General features: G+C 43.7%; 1 protein-coding gene across 3 annotated transcripts in view; it reads left to right on the top strand.

The window, feature by feature from the left end:
* fam222aa (family with sequence similarity 222 member Aa) overlaps positions 1–13,379 on the top strand; it is a 51,531-nt gene extending 38,152 nt beyond the window's left edge. For all 3 annotated transcript variants that reach the window (XM_074638044.1, XM_074638045.1, XM_074638046.1), the window contains exon 3: positions 6,342–13,379. In XM_074638044.1, the coding sequence (XP_074494145.1) occupies positions 6,342–7,819 (1,478 nt within the window). In that variant the 3' untranslated portion in view covers positions 7,820–13,379. The remainder of the gene's footprint in view (positions 1–6,341) is intronic.
* The last annotated feature ends 1,715 nt before the right edge of the window (positions 13,380–15,094 follow it).

Here is a 15,094-nt window from a genome sequence, read left to right as displayed (position 1 = left end):
AGTCAAGTAACTTTTTTGAGTAAATTGTACATGTCAGAGTAGTTTCAATGCAGCATACTTTTTACTCTTACTTGAATCGATTTTTAAAGAAAAATCATCACTTTTACTCCGTTACATTTGGATGCATTCATCGCGCTACTTTTATTTAGTTATTATTTTATGCATTCATGATCCGTTATGAGGCAGGGTGGTCTGCTGGTCCCAGGTCTGCTGGCGTTCTGTTGTCCTACCACAGCCCACGCCTCCACATGACTGTTCAAAGCAGCACGGCTGAAGCTACAGCAGGAGTATCGTTAACATTATGGCTTTCAAATAGCACTAGCAGCTAAAAGCACGCAGTGCAGCGGGCTCCGGTTGTGAACGCTGGTCTGAAGTCAGTACATAAGAGAACTGTGCTGACACTGGCCAGGCAGAGTAAGTGTGTCTGTTGTGTTAATGCTAATTAGTTTAATAATATATATACTCAGAATATCAGTCATATCCACATCAAATAAAAGACAGTAGTATGCTGGTGTTTATTATTATTATTATTTTATTTCTCAAGTTACTCTCTACTCAAGTAATTTATCTGATAAATTCTCCCCCCCTAGAAAAAAATACTGCAGAAAAAAGAGTCCCAGCATGCATAGCTGCATGTAGGTTAAAAGGAGACATGATCAGTACAGCAGCTAATGTCCCCTCTTGGCTCGGACACATTTAATAGGGACTGTCCCTCTCTGGGGGAAATGGCTCCCAGTGAACGTGGCTGATGTTGGACCGAAGCTGACCCCATGTTTTCTTTCATCTCTGCTCCTGTTGTTTGCCCTAACCTCATCACAGACGGCTCTGTTTGTTTAGCCAAAGTTAATGTGTACTATGCACCAGTTGTTCTGTGGAAACTTAATTGCAGTTCAACCAAACTCCCTTCATTTAAACAAGCACTTTTTCCCCCACTGCTCACCAGTGTACATGGTCAGAGGGGATCAAAACATGCGGTAAGTGGGGATACGGGATTGCAGGAGTGAGTGAGGAAGCGGCGAGGGCTTTTTGATGTATCGGAGCATTTTCTCCACTAATAAGGAGAAACTTCTCCAACCTGCTCATAATCTTAGAACACTTGGAACACTAATAAATGGGAGCAAGGGCATTTCAGGCAGTTCTCTCAGACTTTTCCCTCTGCTTATTCATTTAAACCTCTAATTAAAATGCAAAGCATTCTCATGGTCCTCTGGATTTGGTGCTGCACTCTCGCACAGCCTCTGACTCCCTATCTCCTCTCCCCACCCCCACCCCCACCCCCACCACCACCCTCCTCTTTCCACCTCACCTAACTCCCTGCTCTCATATTCTCTCTGTCTGCCTTTGCTTCTTGTGATCAACACAATTTGACCTCTCACTTGGAAGAAGTGCACAGAATTTAATGGATTTTTTACAGTCTAATCTAACCAGTTCCCTCTTTATTGCTGTTTTGTACCCAGTGGACCTCATCTTTACCAGCCCCTCCACCACCTCCTCCACCCTCACACCAAGAAAATTAGTTCATCAGAATTCAAAATGTACTGCTGGCTAATTAAAGGAGTGTTAATTGAGTGTTCAGAATTGGGTACCCCTTTCACCAAACGCACACAGACACACACACGTGCGTGCATACACACAAGCACACATGCAATCACAGTAACAGCGCTGGGTACACCAAGGACGTTGCGCTTGGGGAGTTTCATGCCAATCAAAAATGGAGAGAAAGGAGAGTGCCCATCCTCCAAGTGAAATGGGATTTCTAGATCATATCATAGCCTACTGCATCTCAGTCCGGCTCTGTGCAGCCATGTTATCCTATCCAAGCCTTGCTATCTCCGTCTGACCGCTGGAGAGTGTAACGCTGCACAGATAGCCTCTCTCACTACGTGCATCGTGCTAATGAGGGGTGGCATTTAGAGATGTGCTGCTCTGACACATGGGCATTGTGTGCCAGGCACTGGGTGATTAAGGACGAAGGTCAGCCCATTAATTGCCTCCCTGCCATCTCCGCTCCCCGGCGCGTGATCTCTCAGAACTAATGCATGTGTTTGCCTGAGCTTTTATCTCATCTCCGATGCAGTTCAATCATATGCTTGGTTTGTTTACATTCCTTTCATGTGAAACTTTTTTTTTCTCTTGCTTATTGTTAAAGCAGCGCTCGCCCAGGTTTCCCTGTTCATTTACTGTAAGCTGTTTCATGTGCTTGTGAGTGCACATAGCCTCCTGCTCACAGGAAGGGAAAAACCATATTCTTCCATCCCCAGGGAAATAATTAATCCTTACAAGGCTGTCGCATGTCGAAATGAAGCGAGTGTGAAGCATTTAGCCCAGGAGGCATTGCAGGCTGTCGCCCGCACAGGCACCTGTTGTTGTCCCTGCCCTACATTTCATGAGAGAGCTGAGCAGAGGATAACAACATGCTCCACTGATGGCAAATGAGACACACAACTGCAGATGCATGTTTGTGTGTGCATGTTTTTGCTTTTTGCATTCTGTTTTCATGCATTGTGTTTGCATGCACGGCCACGCTGGAGAGTGTGCACAGGTGCAGGAAACCCCCTACCTTATGAGTAGGTTGAGGGCTCACACAAAGGAGGCAGTGCTGGCTGCCTCCGAGGGTGTTTATCAGCCAGCACCATCTGTATGCTGCTGCTCATAGCTATGATCTACTGCAGCCTAAACCAATAAGTCACAAAGTGGCAGCCTAAAAAGAGACTCTCTCCTTTAACCTCCATGTCCTCACTTATAGACTTACTGCTCTGGAGAAGAGAGATGTGGAGACCCTGCACATCAAACACACACAGACTGTATAACAGTGTATGTATGAGAGTGAAATTACACCCTGGTTTGTGGCCATACTTACTCTAATCAACTTTGCTATAAAATTTATACCATGGAACTTTTTATTGAGGAAGCTGGAATCAGAAGCATCCAGATGCTCATTTCCCTCCTCCTCCTCTTCTTCCTTTATGCCTGTGGGTTCTAATAACCGGAAGCCTTTGTGGAGCTGAGATGGGTTTTGTAGGCCTGAAAGGCCTCTAATCCCTGTGGCCTGTGAAGTGTGAAACCCTTTGATGCCAGGTTGGTGTGCCAAAGGCTCTGCCTATTGACAAACAAGGGCCAAGCTGGGAAAAGACGGAGCGAGAGGGCTTTCTCGTCTCTCTCAGAAGAAATGCAGGCTCAGGCATGGAAAATATGGACTCAGTCAGTGAGAAGGAATAGAATTAGCCACCCTTTAATGAATTTCCTGGCTGTTTTTATAGTTTTTTTCCTCATGTGGCAGTAATTAGGTGGAATGATGGGCATATTGCAGCTGGGGGCTTGTAGGGACGGCAGGGCACAGGCCCTTGATATGCCTGAAAGCCAAGTATCTTTCCTCATTTAGACCATGTGATGATCAAAGATGGGTTTTTTTGCCCTCATGTGAAGAAGATCAGAAAAAAATGCTGCCGTTCTATTTGCATGTGGACCAGCAATGTGCTTTGAAATGAGCATGTTTTTATCTTCTGAGCAAATGAAATAAGTCTTCTGTCAGTTTTCCACTGCAAGTCAGAACATCAAAGCAAATGGCACCGCCGTCACAAGGGAAGCAGAGCGTTGCCTCAGTAAGGTTGGTTAGATGTTGGATAGGCTCGACTGGCACACTCAGCCTTGCCCATTAGGATGGCACCAGGTTCCCCCACTCTGATTAAAACTAAGTCATTAAATTTTATTTTATTTTTTACAAATTTTAATTCTAATTTGAGTGTTTCTGATTTAGAAAGGATGCTCTCTGCAGTCTGACTGGAATAGGTCTCGTACTTAATTTGGCTTGGGATATTCACAGTCTCTCTCCTCTGCTGTTAAATTCCCAATTTATTTCTTTTATGATATGGATCTTGTAGATTTAATCATTTTCACAGTTGGGGACCCATAGGGTTGTTGAAATGAACTCCCCATGCTGTCTGTAATGGGAGCAAAGAAATGAGAATTGTGACTACTTGGCTGTGGAGTCTCTTTAAAATGATTTTGCAATCGGAGAGGAAATGGAGTGAGTCCTAGTCACAGCATGCACCCTGCAGACTCCTTAGGTCGCCAGGACATTTGCTGACGGCACAGTTATGGCAGTTAATTTTTGTGCGTTTTGTTAGCTTTTGCATAAAAATGTCATTTTTGAAGGGGTTGCAAGTCATTTGTGGCAGCTGATATATTGCTTGTAAATTGAGTTCTTTTCCCAACCCCCCACCCTTTTTGTTACACTGAGCTAAGTAGCCATGAAATTGCCTGAATAATGTCGTTTAAATCCAATCTCACCGCGGCCTCTCACCTCCATGCCCAGCCCCCAAACAATGACACATGGTGGGGTTTTTAGAAATTGCCATTTTCCTGTTTGCCACCTCGATTCACAATGGCCAAGCCTTGGCTCATTGAGCGAGGGCCATTGCTAGTCTCACGTGCCACGTTCACTGCTGAATTGAATTTTGGGTTTGGATTGGTTTCATATGGCAACCAGTTCACAGCATTTACTTGTGCATTCATAGCAACATCTTTGTACCTGCCTTTTGTCTGTTCTGTCATGCATTATTCTGTAATGTAAAATAAATTAATGTAATAACAATGGATATTACATGAACACAAAAGCCATCTTTTTGCTACTCTGTGTTCTAGAGATGTAACAATACATCGATCTGGATCCATTCATTGATCAACGATTCAATATCATCGATGCAAAGTACAAATATTGATACATATCATCATCTTTAATATAGGCCTTTATTTTGAAACTCACACTTTATATTTATTATTCTTTTTATTTAAAAATAATAGATTTAAATGTCTGGAAGAGCTCAGTAATAAAATTGTCAAATCATATTGTAGTTGCTTTTTGGGAGTTGATATAAATGTAACTGATTGTTTAAATGGACACATGATATTGTCTCATATTCATCGCAGGCCCCTGAATTGAATCAAAATCGTACTCTGGCAGACTTTGTGATATCAGCAAATATCGTATCCAGGGTCGGCTTAAGGCATAGGCCATATAGGCGGTTGCCTTGGGCGCCACCTTCTGGGGGGCGCTGGTCGCGCTCTAAAAACATAAAAAAATATATATAATTTTATATTATAATAAATACAGTTATTTATGAAAATACATGCTTTAATTTTCGTGTTAAAACCATTGTGATGTTTGATGTGTGTTGCGGTTAACGAGGCTATCGTTAGGGCTCTAGGGATTGAACCCTAACCCTGGAGTGGCGCCGCCGCCTATGGCGCCTATAGGAGGGGTGGGGGGGGGGCTCCAAATCTGAATTTTGCCTCGGGCACCAAAGGGCTAGAGCCGGCCCTGATCGTATCGTTGTCCAAAGAATCAATATAATATTGTATCGCAATGAAACTTACACGCCTAGATCATCTTTGAAATATGTCACACGAGTGCAAACCATTTGCATGTCTTATGTTGGCACTTCTGATTTATTTAATCTCAACAATGATGTGTTTCCGCCTTTTTAAATTCTTTTTAAAACAGTATGTGCTCATCTTCAAACCAATCTTCAGTTTTATCCTTGACCAAGTTTGCAAATAGCAGCACTGTAGCAATCTTGACTTGGCTCCGGTCTGATGTAGTTCACCTTAACCAGGCTAGTAATTCCCGGTAGATATTTAATTGGTTTTTTTGTGAGGGCCTCTCCACGTACTCCTGGATTGAATAAATGTGGAAATTCTGTGGCCAAGGGTAAGACCCAGTAAGTGATACCACTTATAAATCTCCAATGTGCCACTGCAATTAAACAAGCTTTTATCCCCTCCCCTTCGTCCCTGCTTGCCTGGTATCCAAGGCTAACCCAATTCAATGCTAAAGAGAGTCTGAATTAATTTCACAATGCACTGATTTAACAGCGCCTAAGGTACTGGGCTTTGACAGAATGAGTTTTTAAAAAGATCCATTTGCCTAGGGATGAACTTCCACAGGAGGGTGTGAAAATGAGATGGAGAGAATGGAGGAGGGGAGTGATGGAGCATAAATGAATGTCAGTCCTGATTTACTATTTGCAAACTGTTGTTCTGCAGTGTGTTCCCATGTTTGAATCTGGTTTTATTCACCTGCTCTTGTAGAACATTTTTCAGTCTGCTTTAGATGTAGTCACTGTAATGAAGCCAGCGTTTACTGTTGCAGCAGAGTAGTGGTTATTACAATTGATTGATTGATCTGACTTTGTGGCTGCCATTGCTGTTGGCTCCTTCGATATTTCTGGTAATTAAACTCCTGGTGTGCTGTTCTGTTCTGCAACACATGCACCCATCTAGTTTTTTTTTAATCTCGATTGTTCATTTCACTCAAACTTTTCTCTCTGTTTGTCTCGCAGGTGAGCTGGTGGTGTCGACACATTCTCCACGCTATCCCACTGCGGCAGAACTTGATGCCTTCGCTCAGAAGACGGCCAACAACCCTCTGTGCATCAAGATCTTCCCCACCAACATCAGGGTTCCCCAGCACAAGCACCTTAATCGGACTGTGAATGGATTTGACACCACAGGGAATCGCTATACTCCCTACCCAAATATCCACACAGGGGGCTACAATGGCCTGCTCGCCATCGTCAAGGCCTCTTCATCGTCGTCATTGTCAGCAGGCACCTTTGTCCCTTCAAAAGGTGTTCTCAAAAACTCTGAAGGCAGACGGACTAAGCTCTCTCCAGCCCACATAGCTGTTGCCCCATACCCACCTCCTTGTAGTAGCACTTTAGCCAATGGCCACGGCCAAATGGTTTACCACACTGGGCCCTCAAAGCCTCCAGAAGGCCCCGTGCTGTCGGTTCCTCCGAATGTCACTGTAGCTGGCTCAGTGATTCCTGTAACAGGGGGCCGAGGCCTGGCCCTGCCCGCACAGTCCAACCTCCCCTCCATCCAGAGCATCATCTACCAGATCAACCAGCATTGCCAGGCCCAGGCTCTGCAGCAGGTGTGCCAAGGGGCGGCCACTGCACCATCAAATTCCAGCCCCTCCAAGCAGGGCACACCTGTCATGGGGGTCTCTTCTAGCTCCTCAGGTGGAGGCTATGTGGTGGGAATGGGTCCCCAGGCTAACATGGTGTACACAGGACCTGGGCTGCCAGCTCAAAATGCAGAGGCGATGAAGAATGGCGCGTACGCAGACGGTATGGACTACATCCTTTGGCAGAAGCAGCAGCAGCAACATCAACAGCAGCAGCAGCAGCAGCATCACCATCATCAACAGGCTGTGCTCCGCATGTACAGCGGAGGCAGCGGAGGAGGGGGCGCCATCAGCAAGTCCCCCGAAACTTGTGGTCCAGGGGGAGGGCTTATGGCGGCACAAGTGTCCTCCTCCTCCTCCAGACCTTACCACCTGACAGCGAGTGCCAGCGGAGGAGGCGGGATGGACAAAGTCAACTCTTCCCCTTTGAACTGTGTGGGTATGCACGGAAATTTCTCAGTGGGTCAATACTTTGCCCCGCCTTGGAACAGTGTGCTGGTGACACCTGACAGTGACTGCTACAACCCCCAGGAGCTTATGGCCACCTCCACAGGAGGGCCGGTGACGGGGCACAGAGAGATGGGCTACCCCCACCACCATCACCACTACCACCATCATCACCACCCTGCTATAGACAGCGGGGGAGGTTTGTGCTGCAGCCTGCCCAGCAAGAGCATGTGCAACACATCGGTGCTGAGCAGCAGCCTGCAGTCTCTGGAGTACCTGATCAACGACATCCACCCACCCTGCATCAAGGAGCAGATGCTCGGCAAAGGCTACGAGACTGTGTCTGTGCCACGTCTGTTAGACCACCAGCATGCACACATCCGCCTCCCTGTTTACAGATAGAGGGGGAAGAAGAGGAGGAAGAGAATCAAGAGTTGTGAATTTGTGAAGAAAATCAAAGTTAAAAAACAGAGATGTTTTTTTTTTCTGGGTACAGATTGTTGAGTGGCACTGCTTTAACTAGTGTGGGAGCTTAGAGAAAAACAGTTGTTGTGCTGTGTGACCCTAGGTTTGGTGGTTTCAAGGCAGGCTGTGGGAATCCCAAATATGAACGGTGGTAGTGAGATCGCCAGTGGGAGAGAAAAAGGGATTTCAAGATTCTCCAGATGTTCCATTGTGTGGTTTGCCAATAGGAATTTTGGATTGATTTATTTTTTCTTCAGTTTTTTTTCTTTTGTTGTTGTTTTACTTGCCTGAACTTTTTGATGAGAATCATAGCTTGACATGAAGTGCATACGGCACTTCTATCCCCCTTCCAAATACTAAGGATGAAGCTACTGTGTAGGTTGTCACTGAAATGGTCTTAAAAGGGCCGAATCTTAGGGCTGCTTTCAAAATCCAAAACTCTGTAACACATAAACACACTTATACAAACAGATACACAATGTACTGATACGTGAGGGGACTAAAATTATACTCGGGTGTGTAAGGATCATAAGGTTGAATTAAAAGGATAGTACAATATTAGTTATTATTGCTGTTATAATTGATACATAAATTGCACTGCTTGAATCTTGTTAACTTTGAAGTTTGGAATTGGGTAGTTTGGATATGATATATTTAAGAAACTTGAAAAACTTGAACCTATTTTTTGTTTTATATATTTGTAGGTATATTATATGCATTGGCTGCTATGGGGAAAAGTGTCTCAAATGCGTTTTTTTTTCTTTTTTCTTTTTTCTTTTTTCCACTTTTTGTTTTTATGATTTAATAATTCCTCCTCAAGCTGATGTGCAGTTTCTTATGTCCTGGTGTGAGGCATAGTCGCTGCTTTGGTTCTGTAAGGACCTGTTTGGAGAGCTCTTTTTCCTAACCAACACTGGAATCTACAATAAATCTTGAAATACTTATTTAAAAAAGAAAATGTCGCAAAAAAAAACCATGAAAAAGAAATGTTACAATGAAGAATGTGATTGGGAGGTTATTTACATGACCTTACGTGTATGTTTATGCGTGTATGTGGCTGAGTGCATGCGCGTGTGTGCATTTTAGTTTGTGTTCTTCGAAATCCTCAGACTTTTTTTCTTTTTTTTTTCAATTGTGTCATTATAAGATTTCTACCACCAAGACTGAAAAACTGATTCACCAGTCCCATAAACATCATATCTGAGTAATGTACAGGAGATATTTTGTAAATCTCGCCCCCTTTTATCAGAGGCTTTAGATATTGTCGGGAGCTACAGTAGAGATCAAGTTCTCACATGACTCCTTTCTAACTGTGGTTACAGTTCTGTCTACTTCTGTCAAATGTTATAATGACAGAAAGAGGTGGGAACAAATGGAAGTCCTATTTTGAGGGTACTATTCACTCCTGATCCTGCAAACGAATACAAAATGGAAACAATCATGCCCTGTCCTCTGGCGTCAGATGAAATGAGACGAGGCTCACTGCTCCCCCTTGTCCGTTTCGGCCCCTGGTTGGGACACATTTAGCCCGGGCCAGTCTTAACTTGATGATTCAGAGCAGTGAAATATTTATTATGACTGTGAGATTCCCTTGAATGTACTGCACTTAAATTACTGCGATGTTTTATTGCCTTGTGAGACTCGAGCGAAAGAGAAAAATTGGATCAGTGCAGCAGTCCTCTGGTCTTAAATTAGCATTTCTTTTGTCCGTCAAATTTCAATGGCAAATTGAATTTAGTAACTGGAGAGAGGGAGCCGGAGCTTTGTTGTGGGGAAATACTGGCATCAGTCTAGATTTATGAAGTGCAATTATTATGACTGTATTAACATTTTTTCTCTGAGCTTACACCAAAAAAAATGTAAACTACAGTTGTCAATACATTCCCAATGTACCACATCCCTAATCCCTATCCCTTTTTGTTTTGAGGTGTAAAATAAATTTCTTTAAGAATATATTCAGAAGCCACATCCCGGCTTTGAAGTCTGTCATTATTTTTTAACGTATGTCCTCTAGAAGTCAGTTGTTTCAGCAGCAGCTCTGTGAGATCCACAGCGGAGCGTGATGTCTGATGTGGATCCTTTTCTGTACTGTAGCGATAAAACCTCTGCCGTTGAGAAAACCTACTATATTTAATTGATAATCTTTTAAATGTTTACACTTTGGCCATCCAAAGATAAAGGACAGAGAGCATTGTTGAAAAAAGAAAGGATTCAGACATAAATATTGAAAACAAATAATGTTTTTTTTACCATTTGCACTCCATAAATAGACCTGTTTTCCCCTTAAGATAACCCTTACTTAATCTTAACTATGAGCCTTAAATTTCGAGCTAATGGTGTTTGTAGACACGCTACTGTCTTTGAAGGCTGACAAAGATTTCAGTGGAAAGAATACCGAGCCCCTTTGGCTTAAATTTGCACAGTACGCCTCCTTAACATTCCAGTGAAAAATTTTTCATGTTGTTTCAACAGCTTAATACCCCAGCCACACTGTGATTCCAGCATATTTTCTGTCTTGTAGAAATATTTTGACAGATTTACAGATACATCCCGTTCCTAAATCCCCTCCGTTTGGCTTCTGCATCCAAGCATTAAACCCTGTCACATGATGTTGAAGTGAAGAGGAGACACTTGAGGCAGTGGAGTTTCTGGTGTCTGGCCTTTCCCACCAGTGGAGGTCTGAGGCACCAGGCCTTTCTGCTAATGGGAATATTGGGTGACGCCTGGCTGCTGGACACTGCCAGTAGAGAGTATTCATTCGCTCAAAGGGTTGAAATCAAACCCTTTTCAAATAGCAAGGGATTTCCTATTAGGTACTGCGAGGAATCAGACCATTTTGAGCCAAGTTCAACTGAATGAAACCGAGAAAAGACAACACAAAATAAAGCATTCTTTTTATTTTTTAGCAGAAATATGTAAATCAATTCACATGTTTTATTAAATATAAGGTGGTATTTAGACACAGTCTTTGTTTCGTGGCCACATTTTCTACTGTAGAGGCCCCAAACTGTCTGTCCCCCTGGTCCTTTACACACATTAATGAGCTCCTATTGATGGGATGCGTCTTAGCCCTGCAACTCTGGTCCATTCCACAATTCCCGATTTGGACAATGGACGCTTAGCCCATATTAGGATAATAGAATTAAATTTCAAATAGATTTGTGCCTGAGCTGATCCATGCACGGCTCACTCAGCTGCAGAGGCAGAGTGGCATATGGCATGTCATTATCTAAGCCCACCCTCCCCCTGTCCGGGGCCAACAGGGTTCAGCAGTGCTTAAACAAACTGAAGGTTAGGACTGGCTGGCTGGCGTTGAAGGGGAGGACAGCGGGGCTTTAAAGGGAGGAGGGGGTGTGGAGGGGGTTGCTAAATCACAGCCTCCACAGCGTCTCAGAGGGCCTCAGCGCCGCACCATGGCGCCTGGGCTCGGAGGCCTGCTTTAAAAAGCTGGGCTGTGTTTGATCGAGGGGATTTGTTTTCTGTTGGATTATACATGGTTGCTCCCTGCCTGGCTGAGGGGCCCTGTGCAATGTGACAGATCTCAGCAAAAGAAAGAAAGAGGGAGAGAGATACAGGGAGGGATTTGGGGTCAGAGGAGCCTCGAAGCATCAGTAATCAGGATAATTGCCATGTTCCTGGTGCTGGTTTCAGCCTCCCCTCTTTGGCTCTGCGGCCTCATATTCAGATTCAGGCTCTGAGGAAATCACATTCCTCCCTGAAAGATTTGTGTTGTGCCTCAATTTATTAAATTCTATTAAGTGAAATCTTCGTTTGTAATTAGGTTTTTAATGCTTGGAAAAAGTTATGTAGCCCAGGATATGATAGATTGCACCAATCAAATGCCATCTGAACGAGGACATTTAGATCTATAACTTATCTCTGTGGCTACAGACTATCGACTGTTAACACGTTTTCAAGGGCAATGAGACGCTCACGAGGATGGCCTGAGGGCAAAGTGGGGGGGGGGGAATTAACGTATGCTGGTTGTAAAAATCCCTTAGTAAATCCCAATAAGTCCATGAAGACCTTTACCCAGTGCAAAGGTCTAGTTGCATATTATGCACCTTAAATACTGCTGAGAAGGAAGGAGGGCGTTCAAAGCAGGGTCAGCTCTCTCACTCTCAAAACAGAGGGGACGGGAGGGATAGAGAAAATAAAGGCAGCTGCTCGCTCTGTAGAGTCTTGGCGCTGCTTCTCTAACCTACAGATGACAGAGGGGGGTGGGACGGGGGGGTTACGTCCCCTCCACACCACTTTGGTCAACCTCAGTCCTGTCCCCTGGCTGCCCTTGGGCCCCCGGGGCTCTCATCTCAGAGTCCTTCCCAGCATCGCTCCTTAACGTCTGCAGAAGATAAAGTCGTGAGGCCAGTCCTCTCCATTTGGCTCCTACCTAGCAAGAAAATACTTTAATCAATAATACAGATGGTCCTGAGGAGGCTTGTATAGTTAACCCAGCAGCCTTATAGCTGTGTTGCACAATGTCATTAGAATATTTGTTGTGTTTTGCTACAGAGTTATAGCATCTATAGAGTGCTACTGAATAAAACTGGATGGGTTGCGTGCGAGCACCATACGATTTAAATGTTGTTTTAAGCATTTATTAAATACAACACAAGGTAAAAGTCAGCACAGATCACAAAGTAAATCAGGATCTTTCTCCAAAGGCACAGCCCTTTTCTAAAAGGCATTGCAGCAGGTCGTAATTCCAGGAGCTTACAGCTTTTTATTTCCTCAGCATCACAACTATGTATGTTCAGCTGAAAAAGCTTATGGCCTCCAAATATTCATCTAGTTTATGTGGTGGATATATTGCTGTATCCAATCTAAACACAAAAGTCTGGGGATTTTGCTTTTTTTCTTCCTGTTTCCGTTCACTGTTTGTGTGGCTCTCAGAATGTTGCTGTGGACAAACAGGGCTGTTTTCCCCTGAATGATCTCAAATGCACCAACGCTGCCAAAGTCTGAGGGTGCCGCAACCTTGAGAAAATAATATATATGGAAATGGGAAATCTATTAAGCATCTCTCTTATTGTTCTCCCTGCAGTGTTGTATTTATGTTTAAAAAATGATTTTGTCTCCTCAGGATGAAAAAATGTAAAGAATACCTTGCTTTTTTTTTGGAAAATGATAATACGAGTCTTAGATTTCGAAATAAGAAGTCTGAATATAAAAAAAGCTGTAAAATCCTTTAGTGGTGGGGTTTTCAACTTTTGAATGTGCCTACAGCCAAGCATCCCAGTGATTGCTTACCTTCTACCCCTTCTCAAGTTCTGCAATCTCCCTCTAATCTCCCCACAACCATCATCTTCAATTTGCTGAAACTGCCACTGTCCCCCTCCATCCCAACGACCACAGTAGATATTTTGTCTGTTCCCTGCTTTTTGTCAATCTCAGGACTGAAATTCCTTTATTTTAATGTAGATGGTTGGTTTTCATTTGACCTCTCCTCTCTTATGTATTATTGTTTGACATAAGTAAATAAAGCAGATGACTTCTATGCCTGTCTTGTTGCTATACTCATCTGTGGTCTTTCTTCTTCTCTCTCACTGTAAACATCTTCTTAAACAATTTTTAAGACTCTGGATGAGACCTTACTGTAATGAAGGTAAGCATATTAGTCTTAGGATTCACTTTGCACATCACCGCCATATGCCGGCCCCTACAATCCTGTTGTTCACTTGACCTTTTTCACCTTTGCAGCAGCATATTAGGGCATACTACAGCCCACAAGGGCCGTACCTTATTATACTGTGGGAATGATTGACGTTTTATCCTGGATGAGGATTTAGAGAAACTGCTCTTAAGCAGAGGCAAAGGCAGGCTAATTCTCTTTACATGCAATTTACCAAAGTGGCCAAGACAAGGTGTCCTCTTCTGAAGCCTGGACATTCAAGTCATACAATAAGGGAATATCAGCTGGCTCAAATAACCGTTTTTCAGAACCTATTTTGTTACAAAATCAAATCACAGCCACTGATCTTTGTCTCTTACTGCAGCTCACACCTCTTTGCTCCCTAAGTCTCCTCTAAAAATGACAAACTACATTAGTGCTTTAGTTCTACATTATATTTTAATTTCATCATTAATAGTCTACACTGAAGACTCTACAGTATATTCCAATGTCAAGCTATCAAAAAAATATCCTGTCTTTTTGTCAAAATGTATTTCTATCAGCAGGATTTTGCCTCCATGGTCTTTCTACAAGCCCACTTCCTGAAGATAAGGAACACAACATACACTCAACCTAAATGTTTAACAACACAGGTACCTTCAAGAACTCAATATTGACGCTTTTCCTCCTTTCTCCTTACACTCCCAACCTCTCCACCCACCTAAAGCATCAGATAAGCCGTAGACTGATGAGCCAGCCGCCTCCACCAGAGCGTGTGGTACTGGGAGGCTGCACACTGATTTCATACACGCTCACTCAGACAGAAAAAGAGCTCTGTGGAGCAGAAATGCTTCTCTTATTAGCAAAACTCATTCACCTGCACGCCACATTGAGTCCCTGGCAATTTCACAATAAATCACGAGAGATGCCTATAGAGGCCGGGCAGCAGCAGGCTGACGCTCTGCCGCCGCCGCCGTGCCCTCGCCTGTCAGTTTAGACACTCTGAATCATTTCGGGTTCAGCAGCCTCGTTTCATCTTAGATGAACTGAAAGGTCATCTCACACGCCACCTAACCAATATGTCTCCAGCTCCTCATCTCCCAGTGCTTCCAGTGATTGCTCATTCCATTTAGAAATACCACACCTTGGTGAAACATTTCACCGGGGATTATGGAGAGAATTATTTCAAGGAAGAAAATTAGCACTGACTTAAATCTGTGAGAAACCTGCTTTTAGCTCTCCTGACTGAGAATTATTCAGTGATGATCCATCCACCTCTTTTGCAATATGAGTTGGTGAAATGTTTAGTGAGAGTGTGACCAATATGTCGGGAGGTTCCCCTCTCTGTGTCCGGCTGCTGGACTTCAGGCAGACAATGAATGTTGTTCTTGAAGCATCAGACAGTCTGGAGTGTTGTCTAGTCAATAAAGAATAAGTTGGACCAAGTCCAGCCCGGTATCCGCTTGAGACTCATCAGCCTAAACACCTTAAAGCTTAACTGGCTGCACAATAGCTGAACAATTTGTACTGCCAATATCTAAGCTAGTTAGTTTACTTAAGACCTTTGGCTGGGGCTGTCAACTTTCCTTTATGTGCGGTTG

Source organism: Sebastes fasciatus, chromosome 6 (genome assembly GCF_043250625.1).
Source record: "Sebastes fasciatus isolate fSebFas1 chromosome 6, fSebFas1.pri, whole genome shotgun sequence".
Taxonomy (NCBI): Eukaryota; Metazoa; Chordata; class Actinopteri; order Perciformes; family Sebastidae; genus Sebastes; species Sebastes fasciatus.
This window is presented reverse-complemented; position numbering and strand designations above follow the sequence as displayed.